This window comes from Lepidothrix coronata, unplaced genomic scaffold (genome assembly GCF_001604755.1).
Source record: "Lepidothrix coronata isolate B3197 unplaced genomic scaffold, Lepidothrix_coronata-1.0 Scaffold199, whole genome shotgun sequence".
In the NCBI taxonomy this organism is placed as follows: Eukaryota; Metazoa; Chordata; class Aves; order Passeriformes; family Pipridae; genus Lepidothrix; species Lepidothrix coronata.
This window is the reverse complement of record NW_016690379.1, coordinates 1,038,597-1,065,445: the sequence shown is the minus strand read 5'-3', so window position 1 is coordinate 1,065,445 and position 26,849 is coordinate 1,038,597. Positions and strand designations below refer to the sequence as shown.

The window sequence follows — 26,849 nt, the reverse complement described above, 5'->3', positions numbered from 1 at the left end:
CAAGGAACTTCATATTTGTACGTAGATTGTTTGTTTTTTTTAAAAACAGAAGTTATTAAACACTTTAAACAGCAGAAAGCCTCAGAAACCTGTTCAGAGAGTAGGTTTAGTGGGATACTGGGAAGGAATTCTTTCCTGTTAAGGGGGATGAGGGGCTGGAATGGATTTCCCAGAGAAGCTGTGGCTGCCCCATCCCTGGAAGTGCCCAAGGCCAGGTTGGAGCAACCTGGGCTAGTGGAAGGTGTCCCTGCCCATGGCAGGGGGTGGCACTGGGTGATCTTTAAGGTCCCTTCCCACCCAAACCAGGCCGTGATTCCCTGTTCCTGCCAGGTCTCTGCCCCACCTCAGCTTTAAAAATCAACCTCTCAGCTTTAAAATCAACCAGTTGCTGTCTTGCCTCGACCAAAACAGTGCTCAGCTACTACAGTTACTCAGCTGCTGCCCAAGAGGCCCCTCGGAGCCGAGGACACGTCACCCGACGTCCCCTGTGCGGTGACACCCTGGTGACACGGGGCTGTCACCTCACCCAGGGCACCCAGGTCACTCCAGGGCTGTGAACGTGCTCCAGAGATTACACAAGAACTTAAAAAAAGGCACAACCATTGTTGTGGGGAGTAAAGAGTCCTGTGAGTCACCACAGATAGGGAAGCAACACTCATCCCCCTGTGACTGCAACAACCCCCTGCTTCCAGCTGCTCTGCAATTCCAGGGGGTTAGTTCACATGGGGAAATTAGCTCAAAAGGCACCTTAAAAGACCCAGGAAAACTTTCACTCTTGGCTATTTTTAAGAGGCACTCAGCTATTTTAAGAAAATAAAGGGACTTACAGACTCGGGCTCTGTGCTTGGCAGTGTTTAAACTACGGCTGTAATAAGGATTTAAGTCTTTCTGAGTAAACCCAGCCTGTGTCAGGCTCCTGCTGAACTCTGTGCTGCTCTGCATCATGAAAAGGTGGACAACTGAAGGATAAACCAGCTGTCAGCACCTCTCACACCAGGGCTGGTTCCCGAGGACAAGCACACACAGTCACCACAGACAACTCCTGGAATCAGCAAAACACTTGGAGAGGCACAAAAAACCTGCTGCTCCATTCCTGGGATTTATTAAGACAGACCCCTGATTTCACCCCCAGTCCATGATGACACAATGAGGAGTGTGGGGACTGCTGTCTGAGGCACAGCCATCTTCCAGCCTTCCCAGAAAACAGAGACACCAGCTATGGAATCCCAGACTGGTTTGGGTTGGGAGGGACCATAAAGCTCACCCAGTTCCACCCCCTGTCCTGGGCAGGGACACCTTCCACTATCCCAGGTTGCTCCAAGCCCTGTCCAACCTGGCCTTGGGACACCAAACGACCTCCAGAAACCACCTAATCCTGGTGCAGTGATCCCAAATTTCCGTGGGAGCGGGGCCATCGGATCCACGTGCCCTCACAGCGTGTCCATGTCCTGCTCCCTCACGAGGGAAACAAACCCTCCCAGGTTTTATGGCTTTCCAGCCATAAATCCTGCACGGTGCCAGACAGGAACAGCCTCGAGCTGGAGGAACGACCTGGAGAATTCCCGGGAACACCTCAGCATTCCCCCGGTTTTCCTGGCCCTAATTAAGCACCTGCTTTAGGAGCTGTTACATCAGCCTTCCCACCTTACAGCGTTTTTACATCAGTCTGAGCCACCCTGGGGCACAACCTCCGGGGCTGTGACGTCAGGTGGGATATTGCAGCCACATCATCCTTCTTTCACCATGGCCTGGCATTGCAGAGCCAAGGATTCCTGCTGCTTCTGCACCCCTGGGACACCCCTGGGCAGGGTCCAGCACTGCTCCCTCCCCGTGTTCTTAACCTAAATTAAGGGAGAAACCAAAGGTCTCTGCTGTAAAAGCACTAAAACAAGAATTATACAGGTTTTCTATTCTGATGACTTGTTACACCACGAGCCATTTACTCATATAAATGTTTGAGGTATCAACACTCAGACATCACACCTGAAAAACCACCCTGGACATTTGCAGCACCACAAAACCGGGCAGAGGATGAATTGCTATTTACCTGCATCCTGGCACAGGTATTACAGGCTTTTTAACACCCAAATTCTTCAAAAAACACGTTATATTTCCAGTTTGGTCTCAAAAGTCCAGTTCCTGAATATATCCCTTATATAAACAACTGCTGGATTATAATATAGGATACTCTCTGAAATGGAAATGGGAATATCACCACAATTTGTATGGAAACTTCAGTGGTCAACTCAAGTATGTGTTAACCATATGTCAGCTGTCAACATACATTAACACTCAACACACGTGTGACACACCCAACACACGTGTGACACACCCCACACGTGCTAAACGAGTTCTTCCTACTCCAGAACACGTTAAGAAGCCTGCTCGGGTTACAAAAAAAAAAATAATCCTAAAATGTTTAAAACGCTTTCAGTTTAAGGTCCTAAATCGCTTCATCAAAATTCCTCCCCACAGAAACTGGTGCTTTCCAGGAAAACACATCACAGCTCTGGAGTTTCTCGGGGAAAAACCGACGCCACAGCGCTGGAGTTTCTCTGATGACGACACCACGTTACACCCCAGACTGAGAAGAGAAACCGCATCTTAAAAAGAAAATTTAACTTCAAGTCTACAAAAGAAACTGTTGACAAAATTTCCCATCACGTGTCGAGGATGAGGCACAAAATTCCAGGGAAATAATTAGCACGTAAGCTCATGGAGGCAGATCTGGAATGCTGGAATGACCTCACCCACTCCGCACTGCTCGGAGCAATGTGGGTTTGTTGTGAGGGGGTTTTTTTTAGCAGCCCCGAAACACACGAATATAAAGCAAAAATATACCTTTTTCCGCTTGGAATTCGCAGCTTTCTCGCCGGACAAAATCCCACGGTGCCCCAAGTCACCGAGCCCACAGCTGCGTCTCTCCAGCTGTACCCGGCACACAGTGAAGTGCTCGACAGGGACCGAACTCGGCGTCCCTTTTTTCTCTGCGGTCTGAAAGGCTGCCGTGAAATTTAGAGGGTTATATGGATCGTCCGAGGTACAGAACGAGTTCCAAAGTTTCAAGCTTTCTGCCTCATCCACGCTGCCACAGTCCCACTCGTCCTCCTCTTCAGAACTATGAGCAGAGCCTGAGGAGGATTCTGCCCACGAGTCTTCTTCTTCTTCCTCCTCCTCCTCTTCCACATCCGACATCTCCCTTCCCGGATCGCTGGAAGATGTCTGAATGGTGGCTGTGAAGTTCTGAGGGTCGTAGGGATCCAAACTATAGAAGGAATTCCAGAGGTGAAGCCTCTCCCCGTCCTGGCTGCCGGCCTCTGAGTCCGAGGGAAGCTCTTCGCTGTCGAACCCGTCATCGTCATCATCATCACCATCATCATCCCAGTCCTCCTCACCCTCGCTCTCCTCCCCGCTGAAAACTCCCCCGATGATATAATCGATTAATTTATTCGCACACGCAGGTCTGGTCGAAACCGGGAGGTTTTGCTCTGTGTCCGAGTCCTCACCATCCCCTTCAGGCAACGCTTCCTCCTCCTCCTCCTCCTCCGCATCCCGGACCCCCTCCTGCTCCACGGGCTGTCTCCCTGGATCCTCGGGCTGCTCCAGCTGCCCGGCACCGCCCCGCTGGTCCCAGCGCCCCGCAGCTTCCCGGCGAACATCCCTGTGCTGCTGCTCCTCCTCCAGGCTGTGGTAGCCGTGGTCGGGGTCGGGCACGGGCAGGTGCCAGCGCTGGAGGAACGCCAGGCGCTTGCTGCGGAGGAACTCGACCTCGGGCACGGCCTCGGCCCGCAGCGGCTGCGGCAGGTGGCTCTTGCTCTGCTCCATACCCAGCACGTACCAGTCCACGGCGAGGGCGCTCCGCACCAGCCCGGCCCCCCACAGCCCCGCCGGGGGCTCCGCGCCGCCCTCCGCCCGCTTCTCCGGGGGCTCCTCGGCCCAGCCCGGCGCGGCCTCCGCCTGGGGCAGCAGCACGAGCGGCGGCGGCGCCTTGGCGGGGCAGAGCGCGGTGCTGAGCGCGGGGCCGGGCAGCAGCCGCTGCAGCAGCGCGGGCAGCGGCGACAGGAGCTGCGACAGCACCCGCAGCCACGAGAAGGGCGGGCTCGCCTGGGACGAGCCGCCGGCGGGAGCCGCGCTGGGCCCCGCCAGCTTCGGCCAGGCCGCGGCCAGGCCCAGCCGGGCCCAGCCGGCGCGTTCGCGTCCGCTGTGCTCCATGGGGCCGTTCAGCGCTGCCAGCGGTGCGGAGGGGTGTGCGAGGCGGCGCTCCGTGGTGGCGCGGCGGGTCTGAGGGCTCGGCGGGCGGCGGGCGGCTCCGGGTCGGGTCTGGGCTCCATCCTGATGCGGCGTCGGGCAGAAAATGGCGGCGCCGCCGCCTCGGCGCTTTCCGCTCATCGGGGAGGGGCGGGGCGGGGCCGGGCCCCGCCACGCCCACCTCGCGCCGCCGACGCCCATTGGGCGGTGTCGTTGGGAGCCCGCCCCCTCCCCCCGTGGCCACGCCCCTCCGGGATTGCATCAGCCGGCGGGCCCCGCGCGGCAGCGCCCCCGGTGGCGGAGCGCGGAACTGCAGCGGGGGCGCCCCGAGAGGCCCCGCCCCGCCCGCCGGGAATTTGGGGGGTCCCCGGGGGGCCGGGGGGCATTCCCGGGAAAGGAGCCCCTCGGGCGGGGTCCCTGTGCTCCCTGGGCACTGGGGACGATAGGGCAGAGGTGGGGATAGATGCACGGGCAGAGGGGCAGGCAGATGTGCAGAGGTGCAGGTGGATTTGCAGGCAGATGTGCAGGCAGAAGTACAGGTAGATGTGCAGGCAGAGGTGCGGGCAGAAGAGCAGCTAGAGCTGCAGCGGCGCAGACAGATGTGTGGGCAGATAGGCAAGCAGGGTTCAGGTAAATTTGCAGGTAGATGTGCAGACAGATGTGCAAAGGTGCAGGCAGAGGTACAGGCATCATCCACGTGTTGCCCTGTGCCTTTCACCTCCTGTAACTTCCCACCATTGTTCCAGGCAGGAAGATCCCAACACAGGAGGGTCCCAACACAGGAGGGTCCCAACACAGGAGGGTCCCGAGGCAGGAGGGTCCCAGCTCTCCCAGCCCCAGCAGCTCCCCCATCCTCCTCTGCTGGCAAAAACCAGGCCCCCCCTCGGCCCAAGTGCCACCAGAACCAATATTTAAAACTTTTAATATAAAGGTTAAGTTCATTATTCTCGATCCTGAGAAACATTTCGTCCGTTTACGGAGCTGTCGCTGTAAACAAAGCACCACAGGCACCAAGCCCGCACCCGGGGCCGGGTGGCAGGCGAGGAGATGGATGTCCCCACAGCACAGGGACAGGGAGATGGGCCGGCTGTCCCCTTCCCGTGGCATCGGGGAGGGCTCAGCCACACGGAACGGGCACCCCGCCACGCCGCTCTCCTTTGGGAGCGAATTCCCCGGGGTGGGAATTGCCCGGCTCCAGGCAGGCTGGGGCTGGACCCGGAGGGGATACACACCCCCCCCAGCCCACAGCAAAGCCCTGCACCACCTCCCTCTCCCCTCCGCCCCCAGTGCCCGGCTACTCGTTATTAAAAAAAATTAAAATACAGATATCCCAAAGGAAGAAATAAGCCCCGAAACGCCCCCCCACGCCTCTGCCCGCCCCTCCCGCCCCACGTTGCTCCCTTGACACAAGGTAAACTTAAAAAAGGAGGCACCCGTGGCAGGACCCCTCGGGGACACCCCGGGGTGGGCAGCGCCGCGGGGGCCGTGCCGGGGGGTCCCTCAGAGGGTGCCGTGGCCGCGGGACCCCAGGGCGAACCAGCCCATCTTCTCCTGCGCCAGGTCCAGGTCGCGCAGGCGGATGCCCACCTCCCCCAGCAGGATGTTCTCCCAGAAGCCCTCCTCGCTCAGCACGCTCAGCCGCAGCTCCCGCTGCTCCAGGTCCCCCCGGGGGATCCCGTCGTACACCAGCTGTGGGGCACAGAGGGACGGACCCTCAGCCACGGCCCCCTCCGGGTCCCCCAGCCCCGGCCCCACCCAACCTACCATCTCGTTGTAGGTGGGGTTGCAGGTTTTTCGGGCCACTTTGGTTTTCCTCTTGGTTGTTTTCTGGGGGTCGGGCAGCAGGTAGGTCTTGACGTAGGGGTCGGGGTCGTTGCCGTCCTGCAAGGGGGGCTGTGGGCAGAGCAGGGGGGCCTCGTGAGTGCAGCAGGGGGAGGGACCCCCACCCTGCTCCCACCGGGCACCGGGCACCTACCAGCCCCCGGATGTGCATCACCATGATGAAGAGCTTGTTGTTCTTGTAGGAGATGGAGAGTTTCACCTCCCCGCCGACCTTCCCCAGGGAACGAGCCCATGTGGCGTCTGGAGAGGAGGAGAGCAGGGGTGGGGTGGGACAGCAGCCCCCCACCATCACCCCCTGCCACTGCTTCCCTCCATTGTCCTCCCCCCTCCCTACCTGCCGGCTTTGGGGTTGGGTTGGTGCCAGCTGCCTTCTCGTCCCGGGGCAGGGGGTGGAAGAAGGTGTAGATGAGGTCACACTGCAGGGGAGGAGGTGACATTAGTGGTGGCAGTGGCGTCCCCGCCGTTCGGGGCACAGGGCACGCACCAATGTTCCCACAGCGCACTGTCCCACCATGCTGCTGTCCCTGGCACTGCCCCCACCTCCCCACAGCCCCCTGCCCCAGCTGCCCACCTCTGCCACCTCGGGGGCCGCGTGGATCAGGTGCCAGATGTAGCCGTTCAGCTCCTCCTTGCGCCGCTCGGCCACCGCCTCGCCCCGTGAGCGCCCGATGACGAACCTGCTGGGGAAGCTGCAGGGACGGACCCTCAGCCGAGCCCGGGGGGGCTGGGGGGAGCCCCGGGGGGCTGGGGGGCTGCGGGGGTACCTGGGCAGCAGCGAGGAGGGGAAGAGGAGGCGCAGCTTGTTGTGCAGCTCCTGGAACTCCTCGAAGGTGCGCTGCACGAAGGTCACCTCGCCCGGGCTCTCCCGCTGCACCTTCACCACGTAGGTCTGGGGGGAGGCAGGGCTGTGAGGTGGGACCCCGGGGCGCCCTGAGTGCACCCTTTCAGCTGTCCCCAGCTGTCCCCACTCACGTAGCCCTTGCTGGGGTTGAAGACCCTCTCGTGGCGGCACAGGAAGACGTCGCGGATCCGGCCGGACGTCTTGAGGGTGTGTGTGCGGGGGGCGAAGGAGAGCGTGGGACGGGCGTCCGAGCCCGTGAACTTCATCTGCGCCAGGTTGTGGATGAAGAAGTTGAGCTTGGTGGCCACGCTGCCCAGGCTGGACTCGATCAACCTGCCAACAATGTGCTCAGCGCGGAGCCGGTGCTGCTGTCCCTCCATCCTGCCCCTTCACCCACCCCTGTCCTCTACCTGGTGAAGTAGGTGGTGGCATCGGCATCAGAGTCCTGTGGCCTCAAGGCATCGTAGACGTACTTGAGGTCCTCCAGGTCGGAGAGCTCGGGGATGCCACAGGACAGCATCTGGGAAGCGAGGCAGGGGTGAGGGCAGGCAGCAGGGGGACCCCTGGGAGGGGGGAAACTGCGGCCCCCCGGCTCTCACCAGCCCCAGCAGGTTGAGGAAGAGGTGGGTGTGCTTGCGGATCAGGTTGTAGGCCTGGCAGCACAGGTCCACGAAGTCGTGGAAGCGGCTGGAGGGCTTGTCCCCGCCGTTGATGACATAGGCCATGTCCGAGGTGAAGACAAACGGCGCCCGGTCCCTGCGCCGGGGGAGAGGAGGGACAGAAGGTGAGCACGGACAGGGATACCACACCAGCAGAGGAGAGGGGGCTTCACCCACCACCAGGACGAGGAGAGGGGGATTCACCCCCCAAAGTCCCCCTGGGCAGAGGGAGGCACCCGAGGCTTTTCTCACCTCTTGATGTTGCCGAACATCTGCGCGTGGCCCAGGAACCTGCCGAAGTCGATGTGGAACATGTGGCCCGTGGTCTTGAGCATGATGTTGTCGTTGTGCCTGTCACAGATCCCCAGCACGTAGGTGGCCACGCAGCAGCCGGCGCAGGAGTAGATGAAGTTTTCCACGGCCTGGGAGGGAGGGAAGGAGAGAGCAGGCGTGGAGAAAGCCTGGACGTGATGGGAAGCAAGGGGGTCTCATCCCTGGAGGGGGGGACATAAGCAGGGACGCTGCCAGGCTCTTCCTCACCTTCTCATACTCGTCCTCCTCGGGGTTGTGTTTCTGCAGCCAGTCTGCCAGCGGCCGGTCCTTGAAGGAGCCCGTCACGCCGTGCTCCACCTGGATTTTGCGCAGGGTCTCGGCGTTGGGGATCATCTCCACCATGCCTGGCGGCCGGGACACAGGGTGAGACCCTTCCAACCCACCCGGGGGGCACCGAGACCCCAACCCCACTCTGCCACTGACCCAGGCACCTCCCAATCATCACCACTGAGTGACAGCCCGCAAAGCCAAGCTCCTACGTGAGCTGGTGGGGTCAGACCAAAGGTGGATCACGGGTCCCCACAGGGCCTCCTGTGCCATCACCAGCCCCACGTGCCCCCCTGGGATGCCCTGACCCCGCTCACCTCGCCCACGGCCCGTGGAGAAGCAGCGGAAGATGACCATGCGCATGTCCAGCCCCTCCTGCACCCAGATCTTGTTCATGATCCGGATCATCTGCAGCGTCAGCATGTCCTGCCGCAGGTCATCGCCACACTGCCAGCAGGGGAGAGCCATCAGGGACAGGGGAGAGACATCAGAGACAGGGGAGAGCCATCAGGGACAGGGGAGAGACATCAGAGACAGGGGAGAGCCACCAGAGACAGGGGGAGAGACATCAGAGACAGGGGAGACATATCAGAACCATAGGGAAGAGCCATCAGAGCCAGGGGAGGGACATCAGGGACAGGGGAGAGACATCAGAGACAGGGGAGAGACATCAGAACCATGGGAGGGACGTCAGAGGCAGGGGGAGGGACATTAGAGGCAGGGGGCAGTGGGGGATGAGGGTCAGGGGATTGGGGTGGTCGTGCCGGGGGTCTGGGCATGGCCAAAGGTGCCACGTGCCAGGCTCACCTTGAAGATGACTCGGATGTTTTCCCCCAGGGGATCCACGTTCTGGAAGGAGAGCTTGAGCGGGACGGCGTTGGAGTTGAAGTAGGAGCAGTCCTGCCACGGGAGGAAGGCACAGCCCATCAGGGCGAGCTGGGAGCGGGCACAGGAGACCCCCCCGGTGCCCCCCGGGTCCGGCACTCACCCGGGGCACGATGCCCTTCACCAGCAGGCTGGGGCTGAGCGGCAGCCGGCACGAGCCGTGAGCCTTGAAGAACTGCTTCACGTCCTCCAGCCCCTCGCGGAGGATGCCCTGTGGGGCGGGCACGGGCCGGGGGTGGGCATGGGATGGGGTGAGATAAGGATGGGTGTGGGATGGGGTGGGTAAGGGGCAGGGTGAGCACAGAATTGGGTGAGCACGGGGTGGGAATGGGACAGGGTGAGCATGGGAAGGGGTGGGCATGGGATGGAGCAGGCATGGGATATAGTGGGCACAGGACAGGGTAGACATGGGATAGAGTGGGCACAGGATGGGATGGGATGGGCATGGGATGGATGGGTGTGGGATGGGTGGGTATGGGATGGGGGGCTGACACCCAGCCCGGCACCCCCTCCCAGCACCCCGGCACCCACCTGGCGGGCGGAGGGGGCAGCGTCCCGGACCTGCTGTGCCAGCCTGGCCAGCGTGCTGACCAGCAGGCACTGGCGGTCAAACTCCTCCCTCAGCCCCTTCCCGCAGCAGCACAGCAGGGCTGCCAGCAGGTACTGGTACCGGATGCTGAACTGGGAGTCCTTGAGCCCATCCTTCAGCAGCCTGCTCAGGGCAGGGGCACAGCGGGTCAGGCGAGGCCCAGGGGACCCCCCTCGCCACCCCCAGAGCCCCCCAAACCCACCAGAAGAAGTAGTGGGTGATCTTGAGGTCACAGATCGCTCTCTTCATGAGGAAGCGCACCAGGGGGCTGTCCAGGTAGCACTCGTACTTCAGGGCCTGGGGAGGGCACAGCGTTGGGGCACAGTGGGACCGGTGGGCACCCCATGAGACATCCCAGTGCCACCACACACCTGGACCAGCTGGGGCAGGTAGTCCAGCAGCTCCGTGTCGGAGATGGAGTCGATCCACTGCACGGCCGTCCTCCTCACCTCCTGGTCTGGGAAACTGCACCCGGGACAGGAGTCACGGAGGCAGCACCCTCAGCATCCCCATGCAGGGCGGGTGGCAGTGCCACAGGGTGCACCCCCCCACCCATGGCCCAGGGGTGGCTTACGTGGCGTGCAGGAGCCCCAGGGCATCCTGGTGGCTCATGGAGGTCCACTGGCCGAGCAGGGCGTAGATGTCGGGCAGGCAGGCCCAGTCCCAGCTGGGGGCACTGGCCAGCAGCATGGGCAGGGCCCCGGGCTCGGCGTGGCAGTGGCACCGCTTCTCCCAGAGCCGCTGCCGGTCTGCATCCGTCAGCCTGGGGGTGAGGGGGGCATGGCACGGGGGGCACAGGGCTGGGGAGGGTCATCCCTGTGCCCCCAAACCACAGGGATGGGATGGGCCTGGCCATGGAGGGAGCTGGCATCCCTCTGTCTGTGGATGGGGCTGGCAGACTGGGGAGGTGTCATCCCTCTGTCCCCCCAAGCACGGTGTGTGGGATAAACCCCTCTGAGCCCTCCCTGCATCCCCACCACGGCTCTACCCGTGGGAAGGAGGGGCTGATGGACAGCAGGACTGTCCCCCAAGGTACAGCCAGGACTCTCAGGCACAGGGAGTCCCCCTGCCCAGAGACCCCTGCCCACCCCACAGGTTTCTGCTCAGCAGATCCCGGCACAGCTGCCGACACCTGATCCCCCGTTTACGGACCCTTGGCCGTGCCAGGCTGGATGAGGGGCTGGGCAGCTGTCCCTGCTGAGGGGACACGGCCAGAGAGGGGCAGCCAGGGGGGGCAGAGCTCAGGAGGACCGATGACAGCTCCAGAAAACACCAGCTCCAGCCTCATCCCTGCCAGGGGCAGGGGCAGACCCTCAGACACCCCCTGTGCGTGCTGGGGGTCTCTCAGCAGTGCCCCCCCTCCCCAGCAGGGTGATGCCACCCCCGTTTATTCACCAGTAGAGCGATTTCTTCTGCATGGCCTCCCGCAGCTGGCGCTGCTCCTCCTCCCCCAGGCTGCCAAACTCGTACCGGGGGCTGAACTCGGCTGCGGGAGGGCTGGTGAACTTCACCTCAAAGGCCGAGGTGGGGAAGTCGATCTGGGGCAGAGGCAGAGGGTGAGGGGATCCACACGTGGAGCTCGGGGAGGGGGGGGTGTCCCACGGAACCCCCCGTGCCAGGACGTACCTGCAGGATGACACTGTCGGGCTGGTGGAAGTTGGGGGCACTCGACCTGGCTCGGGAGTTGTCCTGGGTCGCCGGCCACAAGCCCAGGAGCTTCCTGCCACAGGTCAGGACCCTGGAGGGGGAGGAGGGGTGAGAGCCTGGCAGTGGGGGCCACTCTGCCAGGGCCGGAGGGTGGCACCGCTGCAGTGGTGCTGTCCCCACGCTGGGGACCCCACGGCACTGGGGACCCTCCTGTGCCCCCCGGGGATGCCAGCACGGCCCCTTGGTGGTGGTGGGACACCCCACGTACTGCCTGAAGTTGAAGAGGGGGGTGGTCACCCAGCCCAGGGCCTCGGGGACCCGCCGCTGCTTGTTGGTGTCGGAGGAGCTGCCTGGGGGTGGGACGGGCACAGCGAAGAGCGTGACACTGAGCAGCGTCTCCCGTGGGAGATGGTTCACCTGCACTGGGAAGCAGATCCTGCAAGACAACGATCAGAGAGAGGCTCAGCCATGCCAGGGATGGGCACTCCCAGCACCCCATGGCTCCAGCCCCCCCCCTTGGGATGCCAAACGTGCCCTGGGACAGCCCAGCCTTACTGACGCCTTTACTGCTGGCAGGGGGGTGCTCCGTGTCCCCACTGTGGGATGGAGGTCCCCTACCGTGGGTAGACACCCTGCAGGGAGCAGTTGGGTTTGGGGAGAGCCAGCTGGTCCTGTCCCTGTCCTGGGAAGGTGACCGTGGGACAGGGGGGCTGCCATGGACACCCCCCACTGCTCACTGACCTTGTCCCACAGCCTGGGGGGGCCGTGTGGGACCCCAGGGCTGAGATTCCTCTCCGATTCCTCTCCTCCTCCTCCCAGGGAGCCCAGGGTGGCAGCTACATCCCGGGGGAAGGGGGTTGCTCGTGGCCGTCCCGCCGGGTGCCTGTCCTTGGGGCACCTTCTAAAATTATCCCATCCCATCCCCACCTCCCCGCACACTGCGAATGCCAGGCGTGGCGAGGGCCCGGCCTGGCCTCCCTGCCTGCTCCCGGGGCTATTTTTGGAGCAGATCCCCTTTCCCGGGTGCTACAGGCAGGTCTGGAAGGGCAGAGCTGGTGCTGGGGCCGCTGCTATTCCAGGGAATGACACAAGAGCTTCCAACACCCCAAAGCCAGGGAGAGGTGCAGAGAGAATCTGCTGGAGCAGGGGAGGAGGAGGAGGAGGAGGAGGAGGAGGAGGAGGAAGGCAGTGTGGCTGGGCATGGCACCGGGACCCCCGTGCCCACCCCGTGGTTGGGGCACTGCCTTACTGCTGGTCCCAAATGATGAGGTGGAAGAGGTATTTGTAGACGTGGGCCTTCCTGGTGAGCAGGGGGCTGCACAGCTCCTTCCCGCCGTGGCTGAGGGAGCAGGAGAGGTAGAAATCTTCGTAGCTGCGAGGGCAGAGAGGGGGCCATGAGCTGGGGGGGGTCAGAGGAGCTGGTACCCAGGGGGCTGCCCTGCCACGGGGCAAACGGGAGGATGGAGGTGCTGAACCCAACGCCTTCCCCAGGCTCGGGAAAGGGGGGGGGGCAGAGCCAGGAGCCCCCCCCGTCCCCAGCACCATATGCCACCGCACATCCCGTCCCCGGGGGGCGGCGGGGGGGCCCTGCCATGTGGCAGGTGCCGAGCGACAATCCGGGCAGGGCGGCGGGGCGCCGGGGGTCAGGGGCTGCCGGCATTTCCCAGGCTGCCGCCTTTGTTCGGAGCCAGCCACCAAGGGGAATACATTAAGGGCAGCACAAAGGCGAGGGGTCCCCGGCGGGGCGGCTGCTGCCGGCGCCGCTGCCTCGCCCACCCCGCGCCCCCCATCACACACCCCCCCCCGGCCCCCCGCGCCGGGCACGGGCACCGAGGCACCGAACAAAGGGCCCGTGGGGCGTGGGGCCGCTCCGTGGGGCCATCTGTCACCTCCCCCGGGGGCGGTGTGGGACCGGAGGGATGCGGCGGGATCCGTGGGGTTGGGATGGGGAGAGCGCAGCTCCTCCCCCCCGGCACCCCCGGGCTCGCGGTGGGATTTGGGGGTGTCCTGCGCAAGGTACAGGAATTGGACTCCACAATCCCTGTGGCTCCATCCCAGCTCAGGATATTCTATAATTCTCGGAGTCTATGATCCTACTCTGGAATCCCAGTCCAGGAGGATCGGGATGGGTTAGCCCTTGCTCCTGGGATCTTCAGGGATGGGATGGGAGAGCACAGCAGAGCCATCCCATCCAGAGCTCGGGTGAGCATCCCTCCCTGCCCATCAGCACCAGCATCCCCAGGCTCAGGGTGGGATTTTGGGGTGCCCTGAGTCAGGCTCAGTGATCCTTGCGGGATCCCACTCAGGATATTCCATGATTCATGGCCTTTCCCTTTCTCTGACACACCCTCAGAGCCCCATAACGAGCCCTTCCCACTCAGGATATTCTAATTCTCTATTCCCGTCCTGGAATCCCAATCCAGGAGGCTGGGGCTGGGTTAGCCCTTATTCCCTCCGTGCCTGCGAACATCTGGGACAGGAGGACACTCCTCCAGGGGAGGGCCAGCCCCGCCCAGGTGTGTTGGAGCCGCCCTTACCTGGCGGCCCAGGTGATGGGGATGCGGTGGGTGGCATAGACGGTGAAGGACAGGGGGCAGGAGAGGAGCTGAGCCTCCTGTGCCACGCCCAGCTCCCGGCTCCCGTGCACGGCCGGCTGGAAGTCGGCGTTGAAGGTGCTGCAGTAGAGCTCCACCATGTCCAGGATGGCGGCTGTCAGGCTCTCCACGATCCGCTCTGAGGGAACAGGGACAGGGATGAGCCCCCTGTGGACCCCACTGCCTCCCGGGACACCCCTCAGGGCCGGGTGTGGGATGCTGGAGGGACCCCAGGGCAGGTTTCCCCCAGGACAAAGTAATGAGAGGGACAATTCCAGCCTTCCCATTTGGAGTTCACACAACAACAACCTCCCCAGAAACCTTCCTTCTTTTTTTTTTTTTTTTTAACCAGAACGCTTTCAAGCACGTTGGGGTTTTTTTTTGGCTTTGATAATTGAAAGGGGAGGGGCTTGAAGATTAAAAGCACCACGAACTCGAGCCCAGAATGGGGGGGGGGGGAGAAGGAGAACAGAAATACCTCGATTTTCCCTCTTGGCCAGGACATTTGGATCCTGTTGAGGAAAAAAAGAGAAACCACAGGAGCCCCCTGAGCGCCAGCCCCGCGCTGCCGGGGGAGCCGAGGCGGCCTTTACGTAACCAGCCCTGGCTGCCAGAGCCAGGCAGCTGCCTGCTCCCAGATAATTCGGGAATTTTCCACGTGGTGCAGCGGGAGGAAGCGGGGGAAAGCAGCCAGATGTGACAACGTGCTTCCCCTCCGCAGCCCCTGGCTGAGCCACCCCCTTTCCCCCCCACTCACCTTCTGGATTTTGGGCTGCATGCGGGAGGGGCAGGGGGGCATCTGGTTGAGGGCTGCCGTGATCTCCTGGGACTCCACGGCTGCCAGGGCGTTGCAGATGGCCATGACAGACTGGATCACCCGCTCTGCCTTCAGGGGGAAGTCTCCCTGGAGGGCAGAGAGGGGCTGATGTGGGACCCCCGGGCAGCTGAGGGGGCAGGGGCTGCCCCCCGGCACACACCCGGCACTGGGGGATGTGTCAGTTTGTGCCTCAGTTTCCTCTATTTTCCCCTGTCAGGGGAGGGTTAGGTTGGATCTCAGGGAAAGGTTCTTCCCCCAGAGGGTGGTGGGGCACTGAACAGGCTCCCCAGGGCAGTGGGCACGGCCCCAAGGCTGCCAGAGCTCCAGGAGGGTTTGGACAACGCTCTCAGGGACAGGGTGGGATTTTGGGGTGTCCTGTGGGGGGTCAGGAGTTGGACTGGATGATCCCTGTGGGTCCCTTCCAGCCCAGGGTATTCCCTGATTCTGTGATGATTCTACGATTCACAGCCACTCCCTTTCTCTGACACCCCCTTTGAGCCCCACAACGAACAGGGGAAAGAACCCACAGCAAACCAGGCAAGGGAGCCCCCAAAACCCCCCTCCAGCCCTGCTGCTCACCTCGGCCGCCAGGAAAGCATCCACCTCGTTGTGGAAGGTGTCGAAGAGGAGACTCAGGGCCTGCCTGGGGGACAGGGAGCAGAGCTCAGCCCCGGCCAGGCGGGCCCCTGGAGTGGGGGGCCGGTCCCGCTGCACCCCCCTACCTGCTGATGGTCTGTTTGATGGGCCTCTCCTGCAGGTGGATGTAGTGGTTGAGGGTGGAGGGGCTCTGGTCGTCGCTGGCCTGGGGATGGAGAGAGATGCTGAGCGGGGATGCCCCCACCACGGGGGGATGGCACAGGCACCCCCCGATGCCCCCCGCGCCCCCGGCACCCACCGTGCGGGCCAGGTCGCTGCGCACCCCCTTCCTCCTCATCAGCTGCAGCCGGATGTCCGTGTCAAACTTCCTGCAGTGCTGGATGTGCTCGTGGCTGCCCAGGGCGTGTTTGCTGCGGGGACACGACCTCACGCTCATCCCATGCCGTGCCCCAAAATCCCACCCGGGCTGCCCCGTCCTGACATCCCATGGCCGGGCAGCCTCGGCTGGGGCTCAGGGCGGCCTCCTGGCCTGCAAACGGACCTTTGTGGCACCAGGAAACCCGGAGAATGAGCCATTGTTTTCCCTCCTTCCCCTGCGCCCTGCACAGAGCCGTGCCCGGCCCTGCCGGCGCGACGGGGCCGGGAGCGGAGCAGCCCGTCGTGCCAGGACGTGCCCGGCGGTGCGTGGGAAGCAGAGCATGGATCTGAGGAGCTGGAGGATGCTCTGGCTGGCAGCAGGGCTGGGGTGAGCCCCGGAGCAAGGAGTGACAGCCTGATCCCGCTGTGCCCACCGGCATGGGAAGCCCCCCTGGAGTGGGACCCACTCTGCCATCCAGACCCGCTTCCTCTGCTGGCTCCGGGGAGAAGGAGCCAGTTCAGCCCTGGCTCAGTCCCAGTGACAGCAGCTCAGCCTGGTTTGCAGAGCTCAAGGGCCCGGCTGGCTCTGCAGGGGGGGTTTGGCACTTCCAGCATCTCCTCTGCCACGGGAAGATGTGGGAAGAAAAGACCTGTGACAAAGGGGCTTTATGTCCCGGGGCTTTCCCAGAGACCCTTTGAGGGCCCCGGGAGATACGTGGAAATGTTCACTGGGGACTGCCCTGCTCCGTGCCCGGGATGTTCCCTGTTCCCTGCCAAAAAAGCAGGAGCTTTGTCCCTTTGGGAAATACCATCCTGGATGGGTGGATCCACCCTGCAGCTGGGTGATCCCTGGCAGCCCTGAGTCTCCTACGGCAGGTTCAGAGATGCTGCTGTACCCACACACGTGTACACACCTGTACGCACCTGTACACGCATGTACACACCTGTACACACCTGCACTGGGCTGTTTGGAAACCCACGGGCTCAGCACTGACAGGAACAGCCCCTTTGGGTGGCCCTGGAGCCCCTCTGGGTGGCAGGAGCAGAGCTGGGCTCTGCTCCGGTGCCGTGCAGCCTCTCCCGGTCCCGGCAATTCCCAGCCGTCCCTTTAGGGCCCAAACCAGCAGCTCCTGGAGGCCCTGGCAGAGCTCCCACCGAATTCCCGTGGCAGGGCCAGGCCCAGGGCAGCTCTCCAGCACCAGGAGCTGGCTCCTGCCCGGAGCTGTGGCTGCTGCATGCCCCTCTGCAGGGAGCTCTCCCGAGCCTCCAGACCCCCGAACCCGCGTGGAAACACAGAATTCCTCCAGGAAATGCAGTGAGGCAGGGCAGGAGGGATTCCCATCACCCACCCCTGGCTCTGCCCAGCACAGCCCTGATGCTCCTGCACCCCTGACATCCCTTTCCCACCTCTTCCTGGAATTTAACCAGTGGGCTGGGAGAAGCTGGGCTCCGCTCAGTGACACGGCTTGTTATTAATACTCCTCCAAAGAGCTTTTTTGGCAGCTCCCTGCTCTCCAGCCCGTTTTCCAGGCGCGTGGGGGAGCGTGACGGACACCCTGCCACCGGGAAAGATGCTCCCAACGTGCTGCTTTTGGCAGGAGCACCGACACAGCTCCAGAGGCAGAAAACGGAGCGGGGAGGCTCCCGCTGTGCACACCGGGATCAGCCCTGGACGTCCAGCACGCCCTGCCAAGGCCGGGCTTGGGTCCTGGAGCTCCTGGGCTGGGTTTTGCTGGGTTTGTGCCCCCTCCCTGGCCACTCACTTGTGCAGGAATTCCTCGAGGCCGCAGATCTTGAGCAGGAAGTCCTCGACGTCGACGGCGTGCAGCTCGTCGTGGGTGTAGCACAGCGCCTGGTAGATGAGCAGGTCCACGGTGGAGGAGCCTGCGGGGAGGAGGAGCAGCCCCGTGAGCCCCTGGGGGGGTGGGAACGGTGGGATCCCCCCCCAGCCCTCACCGGGGGGCCACAAAGGGGGTCCCCGAGCGGCGTGGGGCACTCACAGTCGCAGGTGAAGGTGAGGGGCTCCCGCAGGCTGTCACACACCACTGTCACCTTCAGGCTCACGCCGTGGCCCAGCTGCTCCGGGCTGAGGTTCACGGCGTTCCACACCAGCCCCGTGAGGGAATAGTCCTCGGTGCTGGAGCTGGAGCGCAGCCTGCGGAGGCAGGGACGGGTCAGGGACGCTGCCCGGGTCTGGGGTTTGCCCCAGCCCCCGAAAAATGCCTGTTTGGGGGCATTTTGCAGCGGGAGGCTCCTGCCCTGGCTGGGTACTCACACGTCCAGCATGTGGCAGAAAGCAGCCACCTCCTCGTCCCGCTCCTCGGACACTTCAAAGAGCTCGTAGCCATTGGTGAAGGAGTGAGGCCGGGGGGCAACCTATGGGGCAGAGCACGAGCCCATCAGCTGGGCACCGCCTCCCTGGGGCTCCAGCCCACCGGGATGGGGCTCACTGCATCCCCCCAGGCACTGCCCCCCTGGGGTCACTGTGGTGGGGGCAAAGTGGCTCTGGCAGCAGCACAGGGGGACGTGGGCTGGCATGGGGAGGGCTGTGGCAGGTGGGCACTGGCCCCAGGATGCGTCAGTGGCACCTTTCCCACGGCTGGGAGAAGGAAGACCCCACCACCCGCCCAAAAACTGCCCACTCCCAGTTACTTCCAAAAGCCCCATCAGGGATATTCCTCGGGGAGACAAGGGGTGGGCAGAGACAGACCTGAGGACGGGCAGGGACTGTCCCCAGGCCATGGGGGTGCTGCAGGGGAACCCCTGCTCGTGCCCTGCCCACTGCTCTCCCACCACAGTGCCGGGGCAGGTGGCACTGCCGTGCCAGGCCCCCCCCAGCGTGGGGGTCCCGGGGGCTCCATCGCTCTCTGGCAGCGAACAAAGGCCCCTCTGTCAGAGCAATTAACCCAGGCAGCAGCTCCCGGGAGGCACGGGGAGGTGGGGAGCGCTGCAGCCACTAAAGGCAATTTTAATGCTCTTTTATAATTAGGTTCTGGCACTTAGAAAGCCAGGAGTGACTTCGGGAGCCCCTGCTGTGCCCCTGGCCCCGCGGGGAGGGGGGATCCCTGAGGAAGGTGACTTTTGCTGTCATTTATCTCCTCCTCTTGCTGGAGGTGGGATGAGCTGTGCCACAGCCGGGGCTCTGCCCCTGCCACGGGCATCCCAGCAGGGACAAGGGATGTGGCAGCCCCGAGGGTGAGCCAGTGGCAGTGCCAGCATTCCCTGACGCCTCTGGGAGCAGCGGGAAGTTATCCCACTCACCGCTCAGGGAAGAAGGGAGCTGGGATTGGAAAGGATGCTGTGAGCCAACAGGAAAGGGATCTCCCAGCTCTCAGGAGGAGACTCCCATCTCTTTCTGAAGGATCTGGTGACATTTCATGAGCTGGCAGGACATGGGCCCATTGCAAACCACCTACAGGCTCCGGAGAGCTTGGCACCAGCATCCCTGGAGCAGCTCCCACCATGGGACTGGGCACTGCTCGTGCCCTCCAGTGGGCACTGGGCTTTGGCTGCAGGGTCTGGGGTCCAGCAGTGTCCAGGCATGAGGGTGAGGAGAGGAGGCAGCACATGGAACACCCCACCCACTCAGTGGCAAAGGGATCCCGGGTGGGATCTGCCCTGCTTGGCTCCCGGACCCAGTTCTCCCACCCCAGAGGGTTTTGGCCATGGCTGCATGATCTCACACCCCTGGAAAAAGTCTGACTGATCCCTGGGGACGATGTCTCTGCCTACAGATCCCTCTGCCCACGGCACAAACAGGAACCCAAGGAGCCACAGCGACGGGACGAGTAAAACCCACCCGCAGCAAAGGGCACGCAGCAAACCCACAGCTCACAGCCCAGCGCTGGGTTCCCAGCTCCCAGCTCCATCCCAGCCTTGTTCCAGGGCAGGGAGAGAGGAGCCTCTCACCGGGTCGACGGAGATCCTGCGGTTCTTGCCGGGCGCCAGGTTCTTCCTGCTGCCGTACGTCCGCGGGGGCACCTGGGGGGGCATGGTCTTGCTCCGAGCCACCGGCTTCCCGCTCGACTCCTTCTCCAAGATGCTCCTGCCCTCCTTCCAGCCCCGGGAAGCTTCCCTCAGCACCCCGGACTCGTAGGTGGACTTGAGGTTGAGGCAGGTGATGGCGTCGATGCCGCCGTAGCCACCGAGGCCGAAGGGATCCTCCTCGGAGATGCGGCGGCCGAGCAGCTTGTCCTGCGCCCGCTCCTGGGCCGCCGAGAACATGTTGATGTCCCTGGGCTGGGGGCCTTTGGAGGGCGGCGGGGACCCCTTGCCCAGGCGCTGGCCGCCCTCGGGGGAGCCCCAGAGCGGGTGCCGGGGGGGCAGCGGGGGCGGCGAGAGCTTCTTGGGGGAGCCGCCGCTGCCGTCGTGGGGCGAGGTGCCATTGAGGGGCTCCCCGAGGAAATCCCCCCCGGAGCCCTCGAAGATGTAGAGGTAGTCCCCGCTCAGGGGGCCCTTCAGCCAGGGCTGGGGGTCCGGGGGGCGCGGGGGGCTGGGGCCGGGGGGCGCGGGGGGGCCCTGGGGCTCGGCGGGGCCGTTGGAGCTGAGCGTGGGGTCGGAGCCGGACAGGCCTCGCGCCGCCTTGATCCCGGAGCAGCCGTTCCTGTCGGCGGGGTCGTCCCAGGAGATGAGGGGCCGCTCCCCCCGCTGCTTGGCCCGGCTCTCCTCCTTGTCCTGCCGCAGCCGGGACAGGGCGTCGTATTCCATCTGCAGGGCCTCGGCCAGCGCCAGCTCCTTGCGGCTGATCCCCAGGGACTGCCAGCGCTCGCCATGGCCGCGCCGCGCCGACATCGCTCCCGGGAACCCGCGCCGCTTCCTGCCGGGATGGCGGGTCAGGAGAAGGCCATGCTGCTGCTCCGCTGGCTACCTGTGGGCAGGGCAGGGTGAGGGTGCTGAGGGTGGGCTGAGGAAGGGGCTGCAAGGAGGATGGAGAGGGACTTGGGACACGTGGAGTGATAGGACAAAGGGGAACGGCCTTAAACTGAAGGAGGATGGGTTTAGATGGGATATTGGGAAGAAATCCTTCCCTGTGAGAGTGGTGAGGCCCTGGCACAGGTTGGCCAGAGGAGCTGTGGCTGCCCCATCCCTGGAAGTGTCCAAGGCCAGGATAGACAGAGCTTGGAGCAACCTGGGCTGGTGAAAGGTGTCCCTGCCCATGGAAGGAAGTGGAACTGGGTGAGTTGAACATCCCTTCCCACCCAAACCATTCTGTGATTCTCTGACCCTCTGATAAGGAAGGCCAGGCTGGCAGCTGGTGGCACAGCCCTTCCTCTCTGCCATGGAAAGAAGGAAACATGCAGGGGCTCAGCAAAGCCACAGGGTAAAAATAAAGATTTTGCTGCTTCCTCAGGACCTGATGGCCACCAGCCAGGCAGTGCAGGTAGGGCAGGCAGGGCAGGGCAGGCAGGGCTGTCTGGCCCCACAGCAGCTGTTGGGTCTATTGCTGGAACCCAACGTATTTCCCCGAGGACAAAATAAACCCCAGGTTGGGGAGGGCCCAGGGCCGGGGCTGCAGCTGGGGCTGAGTCACCCTGAAACCCCTGGGGAGCTGCCCTGGCATGGGCTGGGCAGCTGTGCCCATGATCCTGTGGTATCTCCAAGGAAGGGCTCTGAGCCCCCTGCTCAGCTCAGCACCGTTATTGTACCACTTGATAAAAAATCAGCCCTCGCCAGCAAAACGAGGGAATTCTGAGAGAGCATGGAAAAGATGAGCAGAGTAAGGAAGGTCTGAGGGTGACAGCATCCTGCCTCCAAACCCTGTTCTGGGAGAGGCCCAGGACAGCCTGGAGCTCCCACAGATCCCTGGATCCTGCTGCTGTTCCCCAGCATCCACCAGCCTGGGCACTATGGACACCCAGAGCACACTGAGCTCTAATAACCCCCTTGAATGGATCCCCCCGAGCCTCCCCCCAGCCCTCAAAATGCAGCTGCTCCACAGCACTCAGCTGTGCAGGGGAGAGCAGGAATGGCTGGACTGGGATCTGCTCCCTGGCTCCCGACCCGGCGCCTGCAGAGGGTGGTGATTGCAGCTCGTGCTCCCCAGGGAAGGATGTGACACCTCCTCTTCCCTTCCTAGCAAAATAAATAACTAAGTGGATGTTAAACAGAAGAGTGGAGCGAGCCCAGAGCCCTGGGGGATGGCCAGGACCTCAAATCCCTGGAGCTGAGAGGCAGAGGAGTGTTTTGGGGCTCTGGCCAGGGCTGGCTCGTGAACCTCGGGACACAGGGAGGACACGGGACCCCTGCTGTCACCCTGGGCTCTCCTGTGCACCACACTGGGCTCTGGTTGATGCTCCAGTTCAGGGTAAAAGGGTGCAACTGCCCCTTCCCAGTGTTTTTGCTGTGGAAGGCACCGCCGAGGGCTTTGGGCATCGCTGAGCTCGCTGTGCCCACGACTGGGGGGGAGCAGGAAAACCCTTAACCACAGAATGCAGGAGCAAGGAGAAGGCTGGCAGACCCTGCTCTGATCCCAGGGATGGAGGAGCCCATCTGGCCCCACGTGTGCCCCCCACATCCCACCCCAAGCACGGGGCAACCACGTCCAGCCCGGGCTGTGCCGGTGACCACACTCCTCCAGCCCAGGGGAGCAGCACCAGTGTCACCAGGCCGGTCCCCTGTGGTGTCACTGTCCCCTCCCAGCCCCCCCAGACACGTCACCCCCTCCCCACCCTCCAACGGGCCCCCCTGACCCCGGGGTGTGCAGGACCAGATGGCTGCTAATGAGCCTGGTCCAGGCTCCACATCTCCAGGCTGATCCATCCCCTCCCCAGCACAGCCTCCCCCAGCCCCCCAACACCAGCCCGACCAGCATTTCTGTGCTTTCTGACTGGAAAAAAATGGCTCCGGGGGGAATGACAGGCTGAAAATGTTCCCTTCCCTGGCTTTTCAGGCCCTGCTGGCAGCTGTGGGCTTTTCCTGGAAAAACAGAAATCCCAAAAGCTGGCAGTCCCGGGCTCCTGGAAGCCGAACAAAGAAAACGGGCTTTTAACCCAAAAGCAATAAACCCGGAGTGATTTTTGTGGCTGACAAAGCCACAACTCCGCTCTCATCTCCAAGAGAAACATCTGCATCTTGCTGACGTTCTGAGGAGAGAAATGTCCCCGTGGGGTCGAGCCCAGGATCCCGGTGGGACAGGGCTGGAACTGCACCTGGGGATGGGGATTGGGGCGAGAACGGGGATGGGGAGGAAGGTCCAACCCCGACTGGTCACAGCAACCCCCCAGTGCCAACACCAGCCAGGGAAAAGCCACGTGGGGGGTGGGAGGGGTCTGCCTGCAAACCAGGGAATGCCACCTGGGCTGGGGACACCACGAGCACCCACAGGCAGGTGGCTCAGCCCCTTCCCTCACAGCAGCTGGGGCAGCAGATGGACCGTGGAGGTGGAATCCACATGGAACAGCCCCAAGCTCTCCTGGTGGCCCTCCAGGTGCCCGTCCAGGGGCAGGACTGGTGCCCAACCAGCGCTCCTGGGGTTTGATGAGAACCTTAATGATCCCATCATTAGGCTGAGGGGGTTTAGGGGGGCCCAGCCCCCTCTGCAGACACCCTGTGCCCACCCCTGCTCCTGGCACCTGAGCAGCATCTGCTTGGTGTGGGGACACCGAGCAGGATCCCACGGGATCCCACGGGATCCCATGGCAGAGCCAGCCCTGACTGGGGGCACAGGATCCCAGGGCAGAGCTGGGGGGGTTCCCTGTGGCCCCCATCCCTCCATCCCTCCCTTCCCCCTCACAGGCAGCTGCACTGGGAGCACACGGACATCTGGGAGGACATCAAACATCCGAGGGCGAGGAAGCAAAGCCCTGGAGGGGCACATTCCCGGCGGTGGGAGCGGGATGGAGGTTATGCCTATCAGGGAGACAATTCACTCCCATTTATAATCCAGCGGAGGGAGGAGCGGCCCTGAGAGGGATAAAGCACCAGCCTTCACCTCTGGGGCTGGGGGTCCATCCATCCACCCGGCTGCTCCCACCCGGCAGGGTGAGCCACGGCATTCCCAGCCGCTGGAATGGCCCTGAGCAGGGTGAGCCACGGCATTCCCAGCTGCTGGAATGGCCCTGCCTTGGGGACATGGAGCTGCTCCTGGTTGTCCCCAGCCACGCTGTCAGCGGGGTGACAAAGTTCCCTGCATGCACTGGATCCTGGGACATCCCCTGGCAGCAGGGATGCTCCAGGTCCTTGTCCCACAGAGCTCATGGCATGGGGGGAGAGGTTCCCAGGGCTCCCAGCAGCTCCAGCACCCCCAGAGCAGGTGGAATCCACCTCCAGAAGAAACTCTCCGCTCTCGATTCTCCTCTTCCCCTCCAAAACAGGAGGGAAATGGGGCATTTCAGGATCTCTCAGGCAATCCCAGGGACTGTGCTCGTGGGTTTCCAGAGGGGGTTGGAGCTGGATGCCCCCGCCAGGAGCTGTCACCAGCCTTTTTCAGGAGTGGGGTAGGAAGGGCCCAGAGCTCATCCCTGTCTCCCACGATCCAGCCCTGCTTCCAACCTGTTGCCTTTCAGCAGGAGGAGTTTCTTCCTCTTCCAGCTGATACATCTCCTATTAATAGCAAAGTCCAGCCTGGTCCAAGCTCTCCACTCTCCAGAGCAGGCAGGATGTGAGGCTGGACGATGCCAAAGGCTCTTCCATCATTTTCTACGTATTTCCACCCTCGGGAGGAAATCCTGCCCTGGGAAGGTGGGTCGGGTTTGGGACGGGAAAGCCCCAACTCAGGGCAGCCAAAGGAGGGAGATCCTGGAGGCACCACCTGGAGCTGAGTCCTGGATGGGGACAACGGAGGGGACACGGAGGGGGTCCCACCAGGGTGGGGTTGGGGGGGATGTCAGAGCCCTGACTGCAGCGAGGTGGGAGAGCCACGCTCTGAGATCCACGAGGTGTGAGAGCCACGCTCTGAGATCCACGGGAGGTGCTGAACCTCCCCCAGCACCTGCAGAGTGCAGGGATGAGCAAGGTGGGACCTTCCCTAAAGTCACCAGCCCCCCTGTGACCCCACAGTGTCCCCACGCACTGCAGACCCCTCACCTTGATGGCAAGGCCAAGGCCCTCCTGACACCTGGAGCCCTCCTGGCCCCGGAGCTCACCCACGCTCAGACTTTCCAGATTACTCAGCCCGTGCTGCTCCAGCGCCCACCACCCTCCCCAGGGCCGGGTTTTTGGGGTGCTGGGCCCCCCTGGGGGACGCTGGAGGTCACGCCAGGCTCTGCCCGGTGCCAGCACTGCCTCCTATGCAAATCTTGGCTTCCTCCCTGGCACCTGCCCGGCCGCACCGGCAGCGCTGGGGTGGCACAGCCTACCTGGGGTCAGCAGGGGAAGGAGGGGCTGGAGCCCCACAGATGCCCTGGAAAGCTGAGCAATGGGAAGCACGGCACAGCCTTGGCGCTCCCTGCCACACCAGCACCCACGGGAAGCATCCTGCCTGCTCACAGGAGCTGGGACGAGCTGGGAAGCGGCAGCACTGCCCTCCCTGCCCCGTGTCCCACATCCCAGTGCTCCAGGTCAGCCCCAGGGGATGGATCCCACTGCTGTGGCGGCAGCTGTATCCGTGCCACATGCTCCTAAGTGTTCCCTGTTGCCATGGGGCTCTCCCTGACCCAGATCCCGAGCGGGATCCACAGAGGACACGGATCCTCCTGGAATGCCCCGAGGATGTGCAGCAGTGGGGGAGCACCCCCAGCCCACAGCACCCTGCCGGGGTGCAGGGGCCCCACAACGCTCAGCAGACCCAGCCCAGTCTGCAGTGGGAACCACCTCCCTGGGCTGCTCATCCCGCAGGATTCCCATGCTCTGGGAGAGCCACAGCCCAAGGACACCCACGGACACAGGCCGGACACACACACGGTCACCCCTCACTCGGGATGGGGCTGGAGGTGCTTGGGATGGGGCTGGGGGTGCTGCTGCTGCTGCCACAGCCCTGCTGCTCCCTCCTCGTGGGACCCCCGGCCTTTGCAGCCCCCCCGGCCTTCTCCCCCCCCTCCCCAGCCCACAGCCCGGGGCATCCCTGTGCTCCCACATCCTGGTGCATCCCGGCACACGGAGCACCCGCTCCCACTGCAGCACCCCCGGAGCAGGGGCTGCAGGGCTGCAAGGGCAGCTCCTCAGCTCCTCCGGCCGGATCCTCTGCCCGACCTCGCCGTGGAATTTGGGAGGCGCGGAGGTGGGGCAGCGCCTCGCCGGGGCGGTTATCCCGGGAGAGCCGGGCGCCAGGCAGGTTTCCTCACCCCACAGCTCCCTGTTATCCCGTCCCTCCCGCTCTGGAAGGGAAGGATTGATTGTCCTGGTCACGCTGGTGCTCGCTCAGCCCGACCCAGATCCAGGGAACAATCCCGTCCCTGCTCGGCCTCACACACACGAACAGCTGCGGGCAGCCGGCAGGAACAGCTCCCGCATCTCCGGAGTTTGCTCCTCGTGAGCGTTCCTGCGGTCCCGGATCCAGGGGGCTGTTCTGCAGCAGCAGAGGGAGCACCCCAACATCCCCCCAGCACCCTCACGAGTGCCTCCTGCCCCCAGCACCGAGGTTTGGTGGGATGAGCTGACTCTGCCTGGCCGCACACGAGGGTTGGCTTGTCCCTGTCCTTGTCCCTGTCCCTATCCTCTGATCCAGCGGGTGGCATCCCTGCCCATGGCAGGGGGGTTGGAACGACACGATCTTTAAGGTCCCTCACGACCCAAACCATTCCAGGATTCCTTGACTCCCATCCCTTCCCCATCCCTGTCTCCATGCCTTTTCCACGTCTGTCCCCTTCCTTGTGCCGGGGGGGGACTCTGCCACGCCGGGAGGGGACGGGACCCCCACCCTCCCTCTCCTCTTTGCCGCTGACCAACTTTGCGATTTCTCGGGGACCATTTAATTGTTCCGTTCACACAAACACCCCAACTTTCCTCTCCCTGCGGCCCGAGGGGGCATTCCAAGATCCCCGACCCTGCACCGTGCCCGGGGGAAAGGGGGGCAGCCTCGGGTCCCCCCCCACGCCGCCGCCGCGGGGCTTTTGGGGTTCCCAGCGCTGGAGCAGCACAAGGATGAGCCGGAGATTTTGGGAAGCGCCGGGAACGCCTCGCAGCAGCGAGCGGGACCCGCATCTCCTCCGGGAGGGGAAATTATTAATATAGATAAACGCATACATGAAAAATTCTCTTTTTTTTCCCTTTTTTTTTTTTTTTTTTTTTTTTTTTT

The 26,849-nt window shown here is 63.3% G+C and overlaps 2 protein-coding genes across 2 annotated transcripts; both read right to left on the bottom strand.

The window, feature by feature from the left end:
• Positions 1-2,641: 2,641 nt before the first annotated feature.
• Positions 2,642-4,449, bottom strand: PPP1R15B (protein phosphatase 1 regulatory subunit 15B). Its single transcript, XM_017832085.1, has one exon. It carries the CDS (start codon positions 4,447-4,449, stop codon positions 2,701-2,703), a length of 1,749 nt encoding a protein of 582 aa, XP_017687574.1. The 3' UTR covers positions 2,642-2,700.
• Positions 4,450-5,152: 703 nt separating this feature from the next.
• Positions 5,153-20,467, bottom strand: PIK3C2B (phosphatidylinositol-4-phosphate 3-kinase catalytic subunit type 2 beta). The gene is made up of 32 exons (XM_017832260.1): positions 19,586-20,467; positions 17,952-18,052; positions 17,677-17,831; positions 17,440-17,560; positions 15,618-15,729; positions 15,445-15,524; positions 15,302-15,365; positions 14,663-14,809; positions 14,384-14,417; positions 13,849-14,044; positions 12,561-12,683; positions 11,580-11,747; positions 11,291-11,402; positions 11,060-11,202; positions 10,239-10,427; positions 10,036-10,129; positions 9,867-9,961; positions 9,607-9,787; positions 9,179-9,286; positions 8,998-9,090; positions 8,508-8,637; positions 8,131-8,267; positions 7,843-8,012; positions 7,531-7,687; positions 7,342-7,451; positions 7,063-7,264; positions 6,855-6,979; positions 6,662-6,779; positions 6,425-6,506; positions 6,224-6,330; positions 6,013-6,141; positions 5,153-5,937 (listed from the first exon to the last, which is right to left on the bottom strand). The coding sequence occupies exons 1-32, from the start codon at positions 20,465-20,467 to the stop codon at positions 5,749-5,751; spliced, it is 4,854 nt and encodes a 1,617-aa protein (XP_017687749.1). The 3' UTR covers positions 5,153-5,748.
• Positions 20,468-26,849: the final 6,382 nt, after the last annotated feature.

Excerpts from the sequence above, each read along its gene's own strand:
- PPP1R15B (XM_017832085.1), bottom strand. The coding sequence starts at position 4,449 with ATGGGCGTCGGCGGCGCGAGGTGGGCGTGGCGGGGCCCGGCCCCGCCC.
- PIK3C2B (XM_017832260.1), bottom strand. The coding sequence starts at position 20,467 with ATGTCGGCGCGGCGCGGCCATGGCGAGCGCTGGCAGTCCCTGGGGATC. Across the intron at positions 17,561-17,676 it reads CCTCACCTTCACCTGCGACT|GCTCCTCCACCGTGGACCTG; the intron begins GTGAGTGCCCCA and ends TCCTCCCCGCAG. Across the intron at positions 8,638-8,997 it reads ACATCCGAGTCATCTTCAAG|TGTGGCGATGACCTGCGGCA; the intron begins GTGAGCCTGGCA and ends CCCTGCTGGCAG.